We start from the raw sequence: 22316 nt of genomic DNA on the forward strand, positions 1-22316 counted from the left end.
GTGGGAAAAACCGTCTCGTTTTCAATTGCTCATTTGAGTTTGGAGGCCAGAGCCTCAATCATGAACTGGTTGCCGGCCCCACCTTGGGTCCATCTCTGTTGGATGTTCGCTTACGATTTCGTCAGGGTCGAGTGGCGGTTTCAGGAGATATAACCGCCATGTTTCATCAAGTTAGACTCCGACCGGAAGAGCGACCAATGTTTCGGTTCCTTTGGAAAGATGAGCATCTTGACAAATGGGTTGTCATAGAGTGGTTGGTGCTTCCATTCGGGGCTGCATGTAGTCCGTGCTGTGCAACATTTGCCCTTCAGAAAGCTGCTGTGGACCGGGTAGACCAGTATCCACGAGTCCAGTCTACAATAGAGAAAGAGACCTACGTAGACAACCAGCTGGCAAGTCGAGACACTGAAGAAGAGGCTATCCAACTTGTCCAGAGCACACGCAAATGTTTACAAGAAGTAGGATTCCAGATGGTGAAGTATGCGAGTAGTCACCCCACAGTACTTGAGAGTCTTCCCAATGAGGCTTGTTCAACTCGTCAGGTACAGTCGTTGTCACTGGACCCACAGGGGGGCGATCCAGAGCCAGCTCTTGGGCTATGCTGGGACTGGAAGAGTGATGAGCTGTATCACCCAGCCAAGGTTCCAGTACACAATGTGCTGACTAAGCGCATAGCCCTCAGGGCCCTTGCAAGTCAATTTGAACCGTTGGGGGACATTGCACCCTTCACAGCTAGAGCCAAGTTGCTTGTTCGTGATTTGTGGTTAGAAAAGCTGGATTGGGACCAGAGGGTAACTGATCCTGGTTTAACTCAGAGATGGGAAGAGTGGTGCACGGAGTTGGAGTATATCCCACAGATACCGTTGTCACGGTGTTATACACCACCGTCTGTTGAGACAGCCACGGCGAAGAGGTCCGTACGTGTCTTTTGTGATGCTGCAGAGAAGTTGTATGGGGCAGTTGCCTACTTACGTACCGCTGACAGCGTTGGGAGATCCACACAAGCTTTGTGTTAGCCAAATGTCGGGTAGCACCAAAGCGTCTGCTATCTATGCCACGTCTTGAGCTAATGGCGGCTCTCCTTGGTGCCCAACTCGCGCAAGTCGTCCTAGAGGCTCTTACAGTTGATGTTGAGTATACTCTGATGTGGAGCGACTCCACCACTGTACTCAGTTGGGTTCAGTCAGAGTCATGCAGGTTCAAGGTTTTCGTTGGAACTCGTGTAGCCGAGATACAAACATTGTCTGAGGGTATGGAGTGGCGCTATGTTCGAAGTGAGGATAACCCTGCTGACGATGTCACCCGCGGCTTACCAGTTTCCAAATTAGGGAAAGGCTCCAGATGGACTGATGGCCCAGGGTGGCTTCATGACCCTCAAGAGGAGTGGCAGAAGGACAGTGCATGTATCTTGGCACAAACTCGTGTCAACTCTAACGTTGAACAATATAAAATCAAGAGTGTCTTCTGTGGTCTCACAGTGCCTACCTCAGAGGTTGATGTTGACTTTACAGCCTTTTCAAGTTGGACAGAATTGGTCAGTGCAGTTGGAAGGCAGCTGTACCCAGATGATCAGTTGCTGGATGGTATTCTAACTCCAGAACAAACCCAGGAGGTGGAGATTTTGTTGCTTCGAAAGGCACAGAGCGAGACCTTTAAGGAGGAAGTCGGTGCTCTTTTGTCCAATAAGGAGCTGTCTCGAAATAGTCGTCTTCTTGAGTTGGCACCGGAACTTGACCCAGTTAACAAGCTGATTAGAGTTGGAGGTCGCCTAAGGAAGGCTTCCTCAACAGACACTACTTTGGTAGAGCCCCATCCAGTTGTTCTTGACCCACACCATCCTGTCACAAAACTCCTGATAAAGGATGCTGATGCCTATTTTAGTCATCAGGCTGGTACTGATCAAGTGTTCGCCCATTTGCGGCGCCGGTTTTGGATCTTGCGGGGGCGCAGTATGGTAAAGGGAATTTTGCATGCTTGCCCAGAATGCCGTCGCTGGCGAGGGACGCCCAGGGTGCCCCGCATGGGAGATCTACCAGAATGCAAGCTGCGGCTGGAAAAGCCACCCTTCTACTCTACAGGAGGAGACTGTTTTGGGCCCCTGACAGTTAAAATTGGGCGGCGACAGGAAAAACGATGGGGGCTACTCTTCAAATGCATGACCACCCGAGCAGTGCACCTCGATATTCTAGAAAGTCTGGATGCCGATCACTTCTTGATGGCCTACAGGCGCTTCGCCTCTCGCAGAGGAGTTCCCTTTGAACTTCTTAGCGACTGTGGAACAAATTTCAAGGGGGCCAATACAGAAATCGAGCAGACTTTAAAGGCAATGGAGCTGGATATTGTGCAGCGACTTGCCAAGTACAAGGTCAAATTCAAATTTAACCCCCCCCCAATGCGCCCCATTTTGGGGGTACTTGGGAGCGGGAAGTCAGATCAGCCAAAGGAGCTTTAAAGGCAGTACTTGGAGATAGGACCGCAACTGACGCAGTTCTTCGCACAGTGCTAGTGGAGGTTGAGGGTATCCTCAAATCAAAACCTCTGGGATACGCCTCCTCTGAGATTGCTGACGTGGATCCAGTAACTCCAAACATGCTCCTTATGGGGCGACGGGATCCAGCACTTCCGATGGTGGTCTATGACGAGAGAGAGCTGAAGGGTCGCAGGAATTGGCGGCACAGTCAAGTACTAGCCGATCAGTTTTGGCGTCACTTTGTTAGGTCCTATCTTCCTAACCTGCAAACCCGCCAGAAATGGCAAAGGGAAGAGGAAAACCTGTCGGAGGGAGATGTTGTGATGATAGCAGATCCCCAGCTCCCAAGGTCTCAGTGGCCAGTGGGGACGATTACACAAGTGTTTCCTGGTGATGACCAGAGAGTGAGGGTAGTCAGTGTTCGAGTCAACGACCGAGAGTACAAACGCCCAGTGGCCCGGCTGGTGCGACTGGCAAAGTATGATGAGGGTGATACTCCTGGTTTGGCCAATCTGTTACTAACCCAAACTCTCATTCCCTTTAGACTTTGTGGGACGAGGAACTGCTTGCTTGAGTAAAAAAAAAACTGTGTTCTCATCGCAACTGCGTTCTTCAACTTTTTATCGTTTCAACTGAAGTGTTACGTTTTTGCCGTTGCCTTAACAGTTAGCAAATTTCTTGGTGAAATTTGGGGGCGGCCATGTTGCAGCAGTGCCGAGTTTTCACGGCCGTCTCGTGAGGGCGCGCTTCATAAAAAGGCCACACTTAGCGCTAGCGCCTCGGTGTATACAAGTTAACAGAATTCAGAACAGGGTTTCAAATCAGCAATCATACATCCAAGGGGGTTCAGAAGTATTCAGTTGTGTAAGTTATCATTTGAAATCTTTATTCAGTCAAGGCCATTTTCAAGCAAATAATGGAGCCGTTTATATGGGTTATTTATCTAAAATTTACTATGGGTTATTACGCACAAATCATTGCTGGAATACCAACTCATCTCCTGGCGTGCCTTTTCATTCTATTTAGATTGAAGTCATTAGGAGAGTGTAATGTTAAAAAGATCTTTATTAAACGTGCTGTTAATTATCTTTGTTTTCTCTTTAGTTGAAGCTCACATATATTCAAGGGAGGGACAGCAACTACATACCGGGAGGGTTTTTTCTTGAATTTCTTCTTAAATGCAATAAACCAGATTGCCAACTAAACTTGGAAAATAGTCTACAGACACTGACTGGAGTAGTCCCGGCAATTGGAACCTTACACCGTACCTCCGCGGAATTGCACCACTGTATGCTTTTACGTTTCTGTCCAAAATTCCTCTTCCAGTGCAGAATATCTCAACGATATTACGCGTATTTCATTCACAGTTATTTCAGGGAGAACAACCTGGAAGTCCTAGAGACAGGCACCTTCAAAAAGTGCACTGACCTGATTCATCTGTAAGTATGCACAAAAAGTTAATCCAAGATGTCGTGTTATGGTGTGGTCTTGAACTTTGCAACACGGTGGTGTTCAAAGGCAGCGCAACATTGAGCTGTGCCCTGCAGTTTATAGGTCCATCAAGTTACATCAGTCGAAACTAAGCCAGTCACTTTACTTATGGGGCCGTGCTGATTTCGGCCTTAATTCACGGAAAGCAAACACACCCCGACTTGTCATTAAGTCTAAGGTTTACCAACCACGATATGATCTCAGTCATTATTTCAATCACTGCTGGTTGAAATTCCCCAACTGATAAAATTTGAATACTTGAGGTTATCAGCAGTCCGATTGTCAGGTGCTCTTAACTGTTCATGTATGTCGTCCACCTAGAAGAGTATCATAATCGATGGTATGTTTCCATACACTAAAGAGCCCCCATAAGCCTTATTCAGAGTCGCTATGAGCGACCTGGACCGAGGACGCGCATGAATTTTGGCTATAATCACCCCCCCCTTCTCCGTTTATTGGGGATTGGGCAATTTTGCACTTGTAATTAAAGTGTTTTTAATTCTCGATAAATTATCTCAGGATGAGCTTACCCCCTGATAAATTCAGCGTATTTCTTTTGTTCCCTTTCTCCTTTTACAATTGACAGAGACTTGGGGCATAATAAGATATCGGAAATGCAGCCTGAGGTGTTAGAAGGACCAAGAAATATTTTTAAATTGTAAGTCAGCACTCACTGAAAGTTTTGTATGTGAAATTAGAATCAGTGTTTATAAAGGCTACTTATCTTCAACCATACAATTCTCAATTCTGATTTGTCAATCCGTGGCAACAAACAGCGTGATAGGTAACTGTATTGCACGATTCATATCAAACCCCTTGCAATGCGCTGTTCTAATTCGAAGCATTGCGCTATTTTTACGCTACAAGCAAAACGCACAACTGCAAAACTTACTTTAAATTCAAAGGTGAAACGTTTGCCCGCATACAGGCCCCTATAAAATCTTTACTGCACGTCAAGTTTGCCTGAAGATGAATTCATTTTCACGCTAGCGCTCGTGGAACTCACTCGTGTGATAACTAGGCCTAATATTAAGTTTCGAGGACACACAGAAAAATAACGCAATGGGAGTCTTTGGAACATAATGCAAGATATTATGTGGCAAAGGGGGATCTCCTCTATTGTGTCTTCTTTTGAATTAATGGAATCTTTGGAATTCCTTTTAGATTTCCGAGGGGGGCGCAGTAGGCACAATGCCATAGGGTATACAGCTTGTGCATCAGACGGGGGGTCCCCCTTTCCCGGCCCCACATATCGTGCGGGGTATCCTCTTGAAATGCTTCGCTATTGAAAACTTGAAGGACCACTCCTCTTATTCCTGGTTAAAGATGTCAAAACATGTTGGAAGCACAATTGATTTTAAACATTTTATTTATTCATTCTCTCAGCAGTTTGGACACTTTTTTTGGAAAAAAAGCGCGAGAACCTCTTTTGCTTCGACCGATGTATCGACGCTGTCTGAAACGAGCAGTGATATTGCTAAAAAAACACGTAGGTTTTTTATGGTTTGTGTCATTTGAGCTTGCATATCTCCACGCACATGGGATTAAACGTGACGCAAACAAAATGCTCTCTCTTTGGCTACCGCACATAAGCACAGTTTTTGCCAATCGCTGGCTTGCATAACGGTGCACAACGTGATGTGCCGTGTGTACGAAACTATTAATCTATAATTCCGGACGTTCCATAATGAATGGGCAAATTCGAGTGAAGGGGCAATTTAAAAGAAGGACAAGAGACACCGTTTAAACGCAAAGGGTGCGTTCGATTAGCTTACACGTTAAGTCAAACTTGCATGAGAGCGTTCGTTTAGCCATCACGTGATGTTCGTGCCTGCCCTGGTGTCAGCCGCCACTACCCCAGCTGGCGAGCGGGTCTCTGGAGGCTGCCCGAGTGTAATGACGTCACGGATGGACTGTTCGAGCATGGACGTACACGATGGAACGAGGCGGGGACTTGACCTTTTACCCAGAATGCCTTGAAAACACACTGCAGCGTTCGATAAGCCTCATTTTGAGGCTTCCCTTGAGTGTAACACTGGTGTGTTCAGGGAAGCTAATCGAACGCACCCCATGTTAACCACTTGCGCTAACACCCCTAAAACTGACGCATTAAGTGATTGCAAGCAAGCTTTTGCATAATGGCCATTATCTATGGAATGGACTGGTTCCTTTGTACACTGCTTATCCATTGAAAACAGTGCATTGGTGCAAGGCGTCTCTTAATGCAACTAAGAAAACGCTTGCCCCGAATCACGAGATATGGCAAACAATGTCTTTAGCATGGAGAATTCACTGCTTATGTTCACGTGAATATAAAGAACTCGGTGTACCAGAGTTCATTCAAATGTAACTCGCAAAGGCTTATTCGCAACGCCCATATCATGGCAAACAATATTAGAAGATAATGCAATGCCGCAGCGATGCTATTCACATATTGTGTTCAAACGAACTGTGATCTCATTTCTGTCACTGGTCCACCGCACAATATCGAGTTGAGTATACACTGACTTTTTTCCTCTTCAAAATATTGTTGATTTAAATTTGGTGGACAGTCTGCGAGAGATTCTGCATGTGACGTGCTGCAAAAAAAAGAACAGCACCTTGACAATTTTACAAACACTAATTGGAAGCAAATTTTGCCCATCTGATATTTCAGGATGTTGAGTTTCAACACACTCGAAGAACTTGGACCAGACAACACAAGAGGACTGCAATTTACTGCCTTGTAAGTTCAGCATTACGTATTTGTTATAATAAAATACACACAAAAAAGTTTCGTACTGGCAGTGGACAGTTTATTGGCCCAACTTTCCATACTGAAGTTGGTAATAGAATTACGTAGCTACGATGATGAGTTCAAGAAATGTTGTGTTTTGAATTGGCCACAGTCTCAATGTTGTCTTTCAAATAGGAAAAGAGCTTACGTCAGTGGGAATTAATTCTAAGGTGATTCTCACCAAATCCCACTACTTATACTGCTGTTTATAAACGAGGTTTGTATACCGAATGCCCCTGTACATGGAAGTGTGCATTTAAAAGAAGTAACCAAGATTATGCAACCGGGCAGTACAGTTGTTTATGGTAAATTATATTGAAGAAAAAAATACCAGTCAGTAAAAATGGCTCGCAAAAGTTGTGGGTGAAAGAAAGGAACGGGCTAAGCAAGGAAGATGTCCGTGGGTCAAATCTTGGCTACTTTGTTTTCTTTTCTCTCATTTATTTCCTGTCGGAAAAGATCAGTTTGCATAATTTCGTACCCACATTTTATGGCCTTGAAGTTTGCTTTATTAAACATGATTGTTTAGAGAAAACGTTCACTTTGAAGCGTTCCGACGTTGAGTATTGCCTATTAATTAACGCGTCACATCACAAAATTGACTAAAAGTATGTCGTTTCAAATATTGGTAGTTTGATGTGAAAGCCTCGTTTACCGACAGGGGTGGTATATTTAGGCTAACATTTCATTCTTAATGAGTGTAAAGTTTGTGTAACATCGCAAAACTCCAGAGATAATGGTAATACCTCTACGGATATACTGCCGAAGAAATATCGGACACATACGTGACCGTGTCAAATGCCAACAAGTTTACTGTATAATAGCCTTTTAGCAGTCAAGGTCGTTATTTTTTAATGTTTGATAGTGATAGTGGTCAAGAACAGAAATATTTGCGGATTATTGTGGGTAGAGAAATAACTTTGCAACTGTACTTCAATTGGTAGTGCCGAGTTGAGACCACTTTAAAACATCTTATTTACAAGACCACACGATACCAACTCAAGACCTCCAGACTGAGTTCAAGTCACAAGCTATTAAAAAATGAACTGACTCTAAAGCATTAGTGTCCTGAAGACGGACAGAGTACACTGTTCGAAACGTCGAGTTATTCCCCGGTTCTTCTCAGAACCACACATACTCAAAGAAGAGATAAATACATGGTGTTACCGCAATCTTTTACTATAAATCTAGTTTCTTTCACCATGAAAACCTTTAAGTCTTATACTAAAGCATTCCTTTGTCACTGTGCACACTGTTACTTGTGCATGGTCTTGTGTCTAGTCTTGAGGTGGTTTCGACAACAACACTGATTTGTTGTCTCATATTCCATTTTGTTCAATTAGGTGGCTGGTCGTTAATGACTTGAAGGTTTTAAGGCCACACACCTTTGGGAGCGTATGGAAACTCAGTTTCATGTAAGCATCATTCATATGTCAAAATAGTATAGGTTAACATTTCATTCTTAACGAGTGTTAAGTTTGTGTTGTTTTTCGTTGAAGCGATAGACACGTGTCTTGTTACAATTTATGATCTTTGTTCGCGATGCAGAACTCTAGCCAACTGCAAGTTGGAGGAAATTCCACCCGGGCTGTTTCTCAGTCAGACGAAGCAAGACACTCGCGACAAATACATTAACTTTCTGTAAGTAAGGCAGTTGAATCTGGTGTATAATGGCATGATGTATTGTAATATCAATCATCCCCCCTCAAACTAATAGCTACGTTATGTTTGTTGTCCTTCAACCAAGTAAAATGTCACGTTATTTGCGCCATTAGGCCTATATCAAGTTGATAGCGCAAGTGAACATTGCCGTAGTGTTGGGATCGGGCACTGAAGCCAATAGGCTGAACAGTAATATCACAAATCATTCGTGCCGCTTCTTAAAACATGCGTGCTTATCATTTCTATGCGTGTTTCATCTGCAGGAGATTATCTGAAAACAAGCTACAGCGTGTCTCCCCAGGAGCATTTCACGGAGTGAAATCTTTCAAGAACCTGTACGTGACTATGTCTTGATATCTATGACTATGTCTTGAAATAATTAATTTTGGACTTTTTGCCCTGCCCAACGTGTATTATTACACTGTATACTCGGTGTGTGCCCTCTAAGGCCGAGCATAATACACGTCAGGCAGGGCAAAAAATGCAAAATTAGTTTAAAATACGGTACACTGAAATGGCTGGTATGTTGGAATGAGCCGATGAATGTGGCAGTGCAAGCAACAAGCTGGGTGTGGCAGGAATATTTTGCTCAAAAAGCTTTAAACAGAGGGCACTGTTTACATTTAGGGAAACAATGGCCTCTGCCAATGTACAGCCTACATGTAAATGGTATGCCTGTCAGAAAATACTCCTGCGATCTGTCTGTAACACGACTGGTCATCTTTTTTATTCACATTCTCAGATTACGGAGGGAAAATTTCCTCAGGTTCCTTTGTCGTTTTGTTTCAAAATGTTCGTTGTTAATGGAACAGAAATTCACGGTACGTATTAGATTGGAAATTAATACCGGTGTGTCCATTTCCTCATTGATGATTTATTGTTGTTCTATTGCAGAGCAATACATTTTTCAGAAATGTTTTCAGTTAGTAAATTATGGGTTGACAATTTGAACAAAAAAACCTTTGCAGTTAACCAAATAGGAATGAAAAGGAGTTTTCAAACACTGTAGAAGGATACAAAGTGGAAGAAAAATTGTGTCTAAGAAAATTTTTTGCAGCTACACCTTAACTTTCTCTGTATTAGACATTGCAGCTTGACTGGAATTTGCAAGAGTTTTTATTCCCTCAGATCACTCAGTATAAGCACCAAGCCGTCTTAGGTTGTGTCTTTTAGGTTGTATGGTGCATTCAGCATCTGCTGCATAGGTGTGGCTGGCTTTAGCCTCCAACTCCATAGCCATTCGGAGGACGACGAGAGCCTTACCCTGGCGGCTTTTGAGAAGAATGCCATGGACTTCTTCTCGCGCCTGAAATCCACCAAGTGGCTGCTGATAGAGATTCTCCAAAGTGAGTACTCGAAAGCCATCACAGGCTGATGACGGAGGCATAGTGTGGGTTGAATTTGGCCAGCCATTTCTGAGAGGCTACATAGTCCTGGTGATAGAACAAGTGGACTTCAAAGTGGGAAATGTGAATAACTGCCAGTTTAGTCCCTGAGAAACATGTACATGTATGGTGTTTTCAAAACGGCTTTGAAACTTTCTCCTAATTCACCTCCACTGATGAAGCCTCGCTTTGTTTGATTTTCCAGATTCTAGTAAAATGTCGCTAAAACTTGCTACATCTAACCTTTTCTTTTTCAAATAATCAATTCTTGTGACAAAAATTGACAATGACAGTCCTGATTCTGGCATATTTATTCGATCTCCCGCAGAATACATACCTTATGCCATCATCAGATATTTTGACATTGGCCTGGTGTCTCAAGAGAGTGAGAACTTCTTTTTTGACATGTCTGCTGACCTCTTTAAAAAGAGAAAAGAAGGACGTATGCAGGTGAAACAACACTCTTGTATATTTTATTGGATGGTACAGCATTGTAAACACACTTCAGCCAAAAATTTCCTTTTTATGATCAGAAGGCAGAGCACTTGCATCTTGTAACTATTGGCGCAAAATAAGCTTACTAAGCCAAAACAAAACCTAATGAGATCAAAAAGGAACCAGTTGTTTCATTAATGGGAATTAATTACACGTACAATCCTATGTTGAACAAACATATGAACCAGCTGATTCCTGTCTCATTTGTGTGGCTTGTCAGGGGGATTCTGTTGACTTCATGCAGCCTATGGTCAATGCTCACAAAGATGAAGACGAGGAGGGATGGTGTCAGAGTTCACCAATGGAGATGGGCATGAAAAAGGTCAAGCTGTCCATAGATGAAGTGGTTGCCCAGGTAACCAAGGACTACATTTTCTTGTGCCGTTTTGAGAAACTACTGACATGTTACATTGATTTGGAGTGATCTGCCATTTATTTAAACTGGCTGAAGACATTTTGAAGTCACCCTTACCTTAAAAAAGAAGTTTTCTCTGGAAAGTCTTTGTTAGAATTTGATATTCACAGTGTTGCATCTACTTTTAACTACAATTCACCATTTTGATGTTCAGTGTGTGATGTTTCTGATTGCTGGATACGAGACTACTGCAGCCTGTCTCATCTTTGCTTCATACCTGCTAGCCTGTCATCCAGATGTCCAAGAGAAATTAGCCTCTGAGGTCAGAGCAACTATTGGAGGTTCAGGATCTCACAAGGTGACCTTTGAGCTGATCAGCAAGATGCCGTATTTGGATAAGGTGGTGATCGAAGCCCTGCGACTATACCCGCCAATTGCCAGGTAACTTTCATGATGCGGACTGACTGTGGCCACTGCCCCACCGGCAAAGATGTGACAGCTGATGGAAGCAAATTCCAACTTGGCTTGCCCTGCACGCGTAAAGACTGTGCCTTTCTCTAATAATTACTGCACTTGCTCAGCCAGTCCTGCGTCAAACATGCACGAACCTGTCCATGCATGTGCTGTTGTTCCCATGTAAAGGACACCATTCGAAAATAAAATCATGCCACCTCTTGTTCCTTCATTGAGCAGATACTCAAGCATTAATAAGGAGACAGGTTGGCTCGGAAGTACTTTATTCACCTTCTTGAGACCCAAGCTTGATGCTACCCAGTCAAGCATGTGCAATGCATTTCCAATCCCTGTCTGCTTCTGCAGGTTAACAAAATGTTAGCGATCTTTTATTAATAGCCAGACTTGTGAGCTTTATACTACATGTATATTATGGGCATAGGCCCTATTTGAGGAATCCTTTACCAGAAATAAATAACAAGAAGCAATGATTAATGAGTCATTTCAAATCCGGATTCAGGGTGACTCGCGAATGTACGAAAGATACCTCCTTGCAAGGTATGCGCATCAGGAAAGGAACAAGATTCATTGTGCCCATCTGGACCATCCATCGCGACCCTGAACTTTGGCCTGACCCCTTGACCTTCAACCCAGACAGGTGAGTTGATCATTTTTGGATGCTAATTGGCACTTCTTAATTATCACTGGTAAAGCGTGGTGGAATGTGACTAATTAGTTCCTCTTCAGAGGAAAGATCTCACAAGTTAGTGAAACACTGAGACCAGTCAAATTTCCCTTCAGTTCAAAAGATGCAGTGAAGGTACCATGCATGGTTTTGCCCCTGGCAGTAAAAAGATATTATCCAACTGCATTACAGTGTAGTGGGGTAACAGGAAGCACACCATCTCTATGATGCACCTGTGTCAGTTGTACTTTGCTCTTGCCTAGAGGCATTTGCCGCCTGTGCTCTACATGGATAATGGGCGGTGACTACACACTGGATCAGGCTGTCATGAGCAGCACTCGTGTGTGTCACATGTACTCTCATTCCCAAGAACGTGGCACAAAGTGCATGGTTGTGGGGATCATTTTCATCTGAATGTAAACAAAAAATGAGTCGGTGTCCCCATCAGGCGTGTCGTGGGCTCATGGTGGCAGAAGCATCACAGTGTCCATCTCTTTCTGTCACAGCTGCGGGGTCACTTTGAAGTTGAAGCTCGTCTTTCATTTCCCCTCTTTGTGCCAGTAGAACGGGCATAATTGTAACCTCTCATCCAGTTTTGTTTTCCGCACAGGTTTTCAGCTCAAAACAACTGTCTCAACATGGATGCATTCCTGTCCTTTGGTGACGGGCCTCGATCTTGCCTCGGCAACCGCTTTGCTCTGGCCGAGATCAAGATCGCTCTGGCCAGGATCCTGGCAGAGTTCAAGATGCAGATGGCTGAAGACACACCGGTAAGACATCATGAATATTCAAGAGGAGTTTATTTTCATTGACTGTCGTTAAGTTTTTGGTTCCATTCATGAACCAGAGAGGGTGCTCATTTGCTTGGAAATTACATCTCTTGGGAACTCAACTCAAATATTGTGAGCTTATTGCATATGATATAGAGTCGACAAGTAAATATCAGCCCTGAAGGGTCCTGCATAAGTGAAGCATGCAAATGGCATTCAGGTGTCTGCCCAATCTCTCATACTGGCTAGGGATTATTTGTGCGTAATACCCACAGTAGGTTTGACCAATATTCGATTACTGTTATACAAGACCTGCCTCTGTCAGTCAAAGTTTGTGAAGTGAAGCAGATGGATAGTTTAGCAATGAACCAAACTAACAGATCTGTGTCAGGAATTTAGGCCAGGGGCTGAACAGTTGCTCTTAAATACAAAATACAAGACTTCAAACGCTGATGTTTCAGCCGTTTTTCAATACTCAACTTCGGCTCCGTCTGTGGCTTCAACTGTTTGCAACAGCTGACGTTGAAGCTGTAAGCGCAGTAATTAGTCTAATAGTGCCACAAAACATCAAATAAGATGCAAGAGAGCCAGAAATTACAGTAATCCAATTTAATTTAAACGCTTCAGGCCCACAATCGGGGATTGGTTTTGGGAACGAAGCCTGAGACGGAGCCCAAGTCGAGTATTGGAAAAGGGCCTTCAGCTACTGCAGACACTTTTGAACAAACCGTCTTTCTCTACTAGATCCTGTCTGTCCACCAGTTGTAGTTTTGATGAGTTTTCCATTTGGAATGGTCACCGGAAGATTTAGTGCACTTTTCGTGTGTTCTTTTCCCTGCATGTTTAGCAAACTCTGGAACTTGGCAAAGGTGTGTTCTTATCCCCTCGACACTCTGTGCCCTTGAAGTTTGTGCCTCTGGCTTGAGACGAGCTGCGGTGTGAGGAAAGAAGGGGAAATGGATGTCTTTGAGTTTCACAGCATGTTTAGTGGATGCCCGTATTTCTTGAGTACTTGTAGGTCTTGAGTAAAAATTAAACAACATTAAGCCCGCCTGTGAGTGGTTGCATTTGTCAATGAAGTTTACATCTGCTGTGTAATCCCAAAATAGCAGACAGGCACTAAACTGACTGAAAATGACCCCACAAGAAAGCTAGCTTTGCAACAACAAAAAATCTAGGTGGAAGATCACTGAGCTACATCGAACAACACATAATGCTTCGTAGTTTCACTCATCTATTAAAAACACCGGTGATGGACTTTTCTCCAAAAAGAATCGAGAAAACGACTGAGGTATATGATGGTTTGCTTGTTTGTTTGTTTGTTTGTTTATTATTGTTTAGCATACTTGTATCCTCTGAAAGACTTGGGTTTAAGCGATAGTCCCTTGAGGTCATGAGTTTGTACGTGTAAGACAAAAGTTGTCTTTCGTCAAATAAAGATATAAATCTATCTGTGGCAACTGGAATATATATTATATTTTTGTTTTATAAATACTTGGGTAAGCAATGTAAAATTGACAGCCGAAATGTTTTAGGAATTTTTTTTTACTTGAGACATCATATTGTTAGTTATTGTAGTATTAAAGATCGTTAATGAACTGAAATGCTTCAAAGAAAGCAGTGCTTTGTGATTCAATATACAAATGTCAAACCATTTAAATAAAAAATAGTACTGAAATGTAATGCTCAGTTGTGCCGGGTTTTTGTTTGTTAGTTGGTTGGTTGGTGGGTGGGTGGGTGGGTGGGTGGGTGGTTGGGTGGGGGGGTGGGTTGTTCGTTAATTAGTAATGTACCATTGCCGAAAACAAGTCCACGATTTCTGTTGCTCCGTTTCCTTTCTGTGAAAGCTGCGCAGGACAAAATCATATTAAAGTCGCCTGCCTTTATCAATTTAGGGTGTCTTGTCTGTCTAGTCACGGGCCTCTTACAGACAGAGGCAAAGCAAACTGACAAATATTGATGGAGAGGGAATAACTTTTGAGAAACCAAGCCCCATCGGAAATGCCCCAGAAATTTATACTGCAAAGAGAACTGGGGATAGATTCTTGGAGTTTCAGCTCCAAGAAGTGACTGCTTGAAATAAATTATGCAATTCTTTCCATGATCGAATTGAATGATAGAAAATTTGTTGATCGAACCGGTCAACATTGACAAGGTCCCTGGTCACAGAAAACAGCAATTTGAAGGTGGAAGTCTGACCTCTTTGGAACTGCTCATTTTTTTTTACTACAAAGAGTACGAGGGACTTGAAGGGGGGGGGGCTAACCATCACATTCCTTACGTTTCACCTCCCCTGACTCAAAACTTCAGGAGGTATGCGCTTGTTTCCTACACGGTGTGTAGGGTTAGGTAAGGAATTTGGAACCAAATACACGTAATTATTACGTGAGTTAGGTTGAAGAAAAGGAAAGAAAGTTGGACAGGGTTGTTATTAAGTTAAGGAAGCGAGAATTTCATCCATACGATTATATGGGTATTTATTTGACAGGATTGAAGGAATCCAGCAGTTTATAGAGTTGGGTCGGGTTTAGGATTGGGGTGAAGATTTGGGGATTTATCGATAGAGACGATTGTGGTTAGGTTAAAGAATAAATAATTATTGAATGGTTAAAAGATCGATTATTTTATTGATAAGTAAGGTTGGGGTGAGGAATGAACATTTATTAATGAGTTCCAACAAGGTCAGGCGACGGACGCCCCCAACGGTAGGCAAGTTTCCATTTCCCCGCTTGCAAAACTGTGATCATATAATAAAACAAAATTAGACAGTTTCAGCCCATCGACGGTGCAACAAAGACTTCATAGTGACGAGCTAACAGTCGTTGTGTGAACGTAACTGAAAGGTTACATGAAATTCCGACTACCACTCCAACTGTTGGGATTTCGAAAATGAAAATCTCGAAATTCCTTACCTCAACGATCGTGCATTTTACGGGGATGGTTGTGTACGTCATATTTTAATGATATTTCAAAATATTATTTCATAAAGAACGCGTTATTGTCCGAAATGGAGCAATACGGGCGATTCACAATAGTGCACATCTAAGAGTTGGCCACGCGGCGTTAACCAATCAAAGTGCGTGAAAACTGTCGACCCTTTCCAAACGCGCATTGGTGGTGCACTATTATGAAACGCCCGTATTCAGACATGTCCATTGATTCCTTAAACTAATCAACCCAATATCCCATTATGCCAAATCCTGAACCCTTTTAACTCAATCCCTGACGCTAATCCATATCATATATCCTATCCATAATGATGTCTGGATTCTTTATCCTAGTCGTATCCATTAAATCCCAGAATTCCTAGCCTACAACCATAAAATCCAGTCTATGAAATTGTCACTTCCTTCACGTAACTCTAACCCAACACCCCGTACAAAGTAAGGCAACCCCTGTGCTGGCAATACAGCTAAAGAAACTATGCCAGTTAATTCTGAATACCCACAAGTGAGTGCTGCGGGTATAATAAGTAAGTGATAATATAATAAGTGATTTGCTGTGAACTTACAACCACAGCAGAGTTCATTCATCTCTCTGGGTTCATTTCCGGCAAATTATAAATGAGTTTGATAGGCACGGTGACAGGGTGACCGATGACTTAAATGTGAGCATAGGGGCATAACAGTTGTATTTAGTTTGCAGAAAAAACACTCTCTGGTTGGTTTTCGACGTTACCTCACTTTTGTTCAAAATTTACGCAGCTGCCCAATCAATTTAAAAAGGGTAAAGTAGCTTAGTAGCTGCTTGGGATTTGTAACATTTTGCGAACTATTTGTACTGAAGACCAGCCATAGTTTTAGCGCCCACTTACAGGAAAAAAACAAGAGAAGATCCCTTGTAGGAGTGCTCACTATGGTTGGACCATAAAACTCGTGGTTGGAATCACACCATTTTCTTTTCGAAACTTAACCTTTAGGCCTATCATATGAAAACTGCAATCAACTGGTTTCTAATCTGAACGAGAAAAACTGAGACACAATGACTCGAAAGTACGCTTTTGCAGGGAAACAACGGGAATAGGCCGATGCAAAGTTGCTCACGACTCTTTGATTAGTTTCTCGCTGTTTACCTCTCTCCACAGCCACCATTATGTGCCTTTACGTTGGCGGACTATTCGCCTTCACTTAACGAAAGATCCTACCAGAATCGACACATAAGATCATAATCTTGTATACAAAGAATCTGAATTGTTAAAACAATATGCTGGAAGGTCTGCTACAACACGTACAGTCCCAAATCCTCCAATTTCAGTGTGATTTTACATACACCCTTTGGAGTGAGGGTTCGATGTACTTCCGGCAGCAGTGTCCCAATTCAAAGAAAATTCTCCGCCAGGCCGAGGCCCATAAAAAGTACCCCTACAGATTCCTTCGAAAAGGGGGGTCTGTTTGGGCCAAGAAAATGGTGGGATTGTGTCAGTATGGCCTAGAATCATCTCTGTAGATTCAGGGGCACCCATCTGGGGGCAAAGCAGACAAAAATGGGATTGAAAAATTGTCAGAAGAGTCCGCGCAAGGTGAGGGATGTCATTTGAAAAATGGCGGCTGAGAGGATTTGGAACATTCACTTTTTTTGGGGGGGGTGAGTTTGTTTTGGGCGGATAATTCAAAAATTCATTGGTTAACCTACTGAAAATAGAAAATCAAAAGAAATATGAAGGACCAAACAACACTTTTTTTAGTTTGAGAGGCCTGAGGGACTTCAGTTGCCAGCCATGGGGCTCCAAACTTGGTTGATTTTACACTTTTTTCAATGGAGCTTAAATTCGGCCAGTTCACCCCATACCGTGCATCTTCTTCAGTAAGTGCCCCCAGGAACAATCATAGCATTTCTGCGGTTCAACGGCAACTCAGTTTTACTTGAACAATAGAGTGGGGAACCCAATATACTCCTTGAAAAAAAGATTCTTCGGGGGTAATCGAATTGTAAAATGAATGCATCACAATAGTACAAAAGAAACAGAAACTGGTGGGAAAAGTGCTGTAAGGCAGCAACGTTAACGGTAGGCACAAGGGGAATACCCTTTAAATACCGCACAGCAATACCTGCACGAAAGGCGTGATCGCATTGTACCATGAAGGAATATATCCGCCACATAAAAGCCGCCTCGCTTTTCAACGATAGCCCAGCATTAACACTGACGGCACGGTAATGCCGGGCTGTAACAGAAGACATATTCCGGGTGCGTCGATCATGGGTGAACCCTGGTAATTAGGCCCTAAATATGTCTGCCGAGCTCGTTAATAAAAGTTATACACTCAAAATATTCTATAGTAGAGAGTCCTGAGAGCCATTAAATTGAGGAATTGGAGAAATATGGCACTGAACCCCTGGCCCGGACTCTGGGCATCAAATTCTGAGTAAATTGGGTGCAGTTGGGTCCGAAAATGGCACTCTTTGGCCGTTTTGCAGAGGGATGGTTTTTCAAAATGGCAACTTTTCTGGGCAGGGACATTTTCTTCATTTTAGGGGTGGTCTGCTTCTGGTGAAAATTTCTCAAAAATTCATTGGTCAACCCCCCGAAAATTGAAAGGAAAATGAAAGGGGACATGTCGATCATCGTATTTTTGTGCAGCCTGGACACCTGTGAGAGTTGTGAGTATTTTTAAAATTATTGCAAAACGGTGTGGGGATATATCATTGCAGTCTATGGGAATTTATTTGTAGTGGTGCACCCTTCATGGTCTGTCTGGTACAGTAGTAGGAATTACCCAATTCTGGACCACACGCCCTTTTCACCCCCTTTCACCCACCACACGCACCGGGGATTCCCACTCACCTTTTGACGCCGGCGCACTTTTCCTGTAAGCAACTCGTGACTAGCGCAGGGGATTTCCACTTCACTGATCTTGAACATTTGACCCCGGCTGTAAACAACTCGTGACTGGCACCGACCTGCACCAGCAATCACTCACAAACAAAAAGGGGTTTCCCCTTGTTACAAGTCGAGACTTGCCTGACCTGAACTCGTGACCTTGGCTCTGTTTAAAAGCAAAACACGCTTTGTTTACAACCACCTTAAATAAATGCTATTATATATAAAAATAATAGTATTTAAAAGAACATGTTGAATAAAAACGAGAAAGATTTTAGAAACCTTATTATAAATAGAACCATGTCAAGTCAAATATATATCGTCTCAAATGACTACGAGCGCCTGAATGCTGGCAACCGCAACCCAAAAGTTACCTATGGCCCCTTTGATCCTAAATATTTAGTCATTTTAAGACCAACAAAATGTTTTTCTAAGATCGCTTATCACCACGAGGGGCAAAACAAACAACTGTTGATTAGACTCGAAGACCCTTGTTACGGAGTCAACCCAGTTTACAAATATGGTACTAAGGAACCTACTGGTCAAGATCAAATTTGTTATCAGATATCTCCCGAGACTGAATCGTTGCTATTACGTGTAAATGACGAAGTTCATAATTATTTTGAAAACTTATCACATAAGATGCTAGAAGATCTCCCCGCGAGTACGCGTAACTCTTTTAAAGTGTCTCAAAAACTAGACGACCTACCCGATAGGATCAATTGCTTAGTTAAACCGGCTTTTACCGATAAAAGTAGGATATATGTTAAGATCGACTATGATGCCTCTTTGGTGGATAAGTCGTTTAAAGAAATCGATCGCGCTCTTTTTGTAAATAAAAAATGTCACGCGGTCTCTTTGATCTCTCTTCGAGACATTTATTTTGGTGCCCACGGTTCACTTTCTTGCGGAGCGAGCGTTAGATATCGAGTCACGGCGACTATGCTCACGGTTAAAGAAAAACCTTGCTTTGGGGAAGCGTTCGGGGAGAATGAAAGTGAGTGAAAGTGATTAAAGAAAAGCTAGGGGGGAATGAAAGCGAGTGAAAACGAGTATTATCAAAATTTAACCTTGGTTATTCCTCGGCATAACCGGGGTTAATTTTTTTTTTATTTGAAATAAATAAACCCTTATATAAAATGACTGATGCGGAACTTTGTCACTTGCTGAATCTAAAGGAAGTACACATAGCGGGATCACAAAAACAAAGTCAACCCATACTCGCTTGTAACCACCAAATAGTTGAAATAGATGAAAGAAACGCTTGTAAACATTGTGGCCTAATTTTTGGGTGGGTTTCTTCGTACACCCCCGCAGATATGGGAGATCGATATTATAAGCATCACGTTTGGAAAAAAACCCAAGCCGCCAAAATCGAGAAAAACCCTACAAAATATAACATTTGTTTTAAAAACGGCGAAGCGGGTGAAATAGAATATAAGTTAAACCGAGTTTTAATCGGTAAGATCTCTCGAGGTAAACCGTTGAAGGCTTTAATTGCGGTGTGTTATCAAGACACAACTGGGGAAACTGAATCTAAAGTGAAAGATCTATTTCAAGTTTCGGATAAGCACTGGGAAAACGCCCTCGATAAATTAAACCTCGCCAAACAAGACGTATAGATTGACCAAACAAGATTTTTCAAAACGTATATAATAAAACGGAGACTCACACGTTTTACTTTAACCGTCGACTTATTTTTCCAAATTAAATAGACCGCAAGCGCTCCAATCGCCAATCCACCAAATATCAAGTGTCTGTTCTCTGTAACCGTTTGATAAATTTTATTTTCTGAGCTGAAGTTTTGGTTGCTCTCTTCGCTCGTTTCGCTCGCTAATCTCATCTTGGCGAGCTGCTGCTTCATCTTTTTGTTATGCTCGGCTAATTTTTTACCTTGTTCTACACGCTTTGGAGTTTTAACGTTTACTTTATTTTTAGTTACCGTCTTGACCGGAGTAACACTCGCTTCGCTCGTCACTTCGTTGTTCGCTGGTGTCGGGTTCGCTTCGTTTGTTGTTGTTGTTGACATCCTCTTTTAATATAACAGAGCTTTTGTTGAATTCTAGATGCTTAGTGGTAATCAACGCGGCTGTAAGTGGTGACAAGTACACACCGTACTTATAACAAACCTCAGTGAGTAGGTGTCCCATCGTTTGACTGATAATCGGGTCGTCGTTTAGGTCTTTGGTCAGCGCTTCTTCAGACGTTAAGTTGACGTTGAACCCGAGTCGATCGATCGGAGTAGCTATACCGAGTAAGCGAGAGTAGAGGCTCAAAATAGCGTTACCTAGAGTTTTAACGATGTCTTTGCCAAATTTAACTTCGTACAAATTGAAAAGCTTCTCTTGGTCTTTGGGTGACAGAGCTTCAATTTCTTTGATCGAATATTCTTTGCCGAGATACTTCTTACTTTCACCTGACGCAACTATCGAACAGAGTCTGTCTTTGACGCTCGCTACGTTCGCTTCGGTTGATTCGCTGCTCGCTCCGCTTCGCTCGGTGAGAATGCTTTTGATGTCGTCCATTTTAATAATAAGTACTCTTTAAATTTGTTGTAGGTGTGCTTTAGGCGTAGGTACTCAACTGTGTAGTAAGTTAAGTTAGCTGCTATAACTAGCTCAGCAACTAGCTGTACGTATTATAGCACAGTTATCATTTGTTATAACTAAAATAAAATTAATTATAACCAGGCTGACATAGCCCAGTTATAACAAAGGGTAAGTAAAGTAAAGCAAATAAACAGATAACTGTAGCTAGTTCATAGCAAGTTAACATTAGTTTACCAGTCAGTTGACTCAACTACCTGATCACACTTACGCATTAAATTACACTTACGACAAGCTAGTACGCAATTTGATTTAATGTGACCAATGGAGTTATCCAGCCGCTCGATGGTGCTCAGGTCGTCTTTATTGTCTAAAAACTGTAACTGAACTTTACAGTCGTTATAATAGCAATAGGGGTAATCCTCGATCAGCCCGCGGCAAAAGTCTGTGTCAACAGTTGTATTTTAGTTTGCAGAAAAACACTCTCTGGTTGGTTTTCGACGTTACCTCACTTTTGTTCAAAATTTACGCAGCTGCCCAATCAATTTAAAAAGGGTAAAGTAGCCTAGTAGCTTCTTGGGATTTGTAACATTTTGCGAACTATTTGTACTGAAGACCAGCCATAGTTTTAGCGCCCACTTACAGAAAAAAAAAAAGAGAAGATCCCTTGTAGGAGTGCTCACTATGGTTGGACCATAAAACTCGTGGTTGGAATCACACCATTTTCTTTTCGAAACTTAACCTTTAGGCCTATCATATGAAAACTGCAATCAACTGGTTTCTAATCTGAACGAGAAAAACTGAGACACAATGACTCGAAAGTACGCTTTTGCAGGGAAACAACGGCAATAGGCCGATGCAAAGTTGCTCTCGACTCTTTGATTAGTTTCTCGCTGTTTACCTCTCTCCACAGCCACCATTATGTGCCTTTACGTTGGCGGACTATTCGCCTTCACTTAACGAAAGATCCTACCAGAATCGACGCTTAAGATCATAATCTTGTATACAAAGAATCTGAATTGTTAAAACAATATGCTGGAAGGTCTGCTACAACACGTACAGTCCCAAATCCTCCAATTTCAGTGTAATTTTACATACACCCTTTGGAGTGAGGGTTCGATGTACTTCCGGCAGCAGTGTCCCAATTCAAAGAAAATTCTCCGCCAGGCCGAGGCCCATAAAAAGTACCCCTACAGATTCCTTCGAAAAGGGGGGTCTGTTTGGGCCAAGAAAATGGTGGGATTGTGTTAGTATGGCCTAGAATCATCTCTGTAGATTCAGGGGCACCCATCTGGGGGCAAAGCAGACAAAAATGGGATTGAAAATTTGTCAGAAGAGTCCGCGCAAGGTGAGGGATGTCATTTGAAAAATGGCCGCTGAGAGGATTTGGAACATTCACTTTTTGGGGGG

General features: G+C 42.6%; 1 protein-coding gene across 1 annotated transcript; it reads left to right on the top strand.

Moving 5' to 3' along the window:
* The first annotated feature begins 1433 nt into the window (after positions 1-1433).
* Positions 1434-14177, top strand: LOC147797532 (cytochrome P450 3A13-like). Its single transcript, XM_087143255.1, has 13 exons — positions 1434-3909; positions 4548-4619; positions 6618-6686; positions 8081-8152; positions 8286-8378; positions 8663-8734; positions 9573-9745; positions 10113-10234; positions 10500-10634; positions 10849-11075; positions 11608-11745; positions 12383-12542; positions 13390-14177. Exons 1-13 carry the CDS (start codon positions 3761-3763, stop codon positions 13465-13467), a joined length of 1560 nt encoding a protein of 519 aa, XP_086999381.1. The 5' UTR covers positions 1434-3760; the 3' UTR covers positions 13468-14177.
* Positions 14178-22316: the final 8139 nt, after the last annotated feature.

This window comes from Acanthaster planci, linkage group LG11 (assembly GCF_054643075.1).
Source record: "Acanthaster planci isolate LZ-2023a linkage group LG11, COTS_SCS, whole genome shotgun sequence".
NCBI lineage: Eukaryota > Metazoa > Echinodermata > Asteroidea > Valvatida > Acanthasteridae > Acanthaster > Acanthaster planci.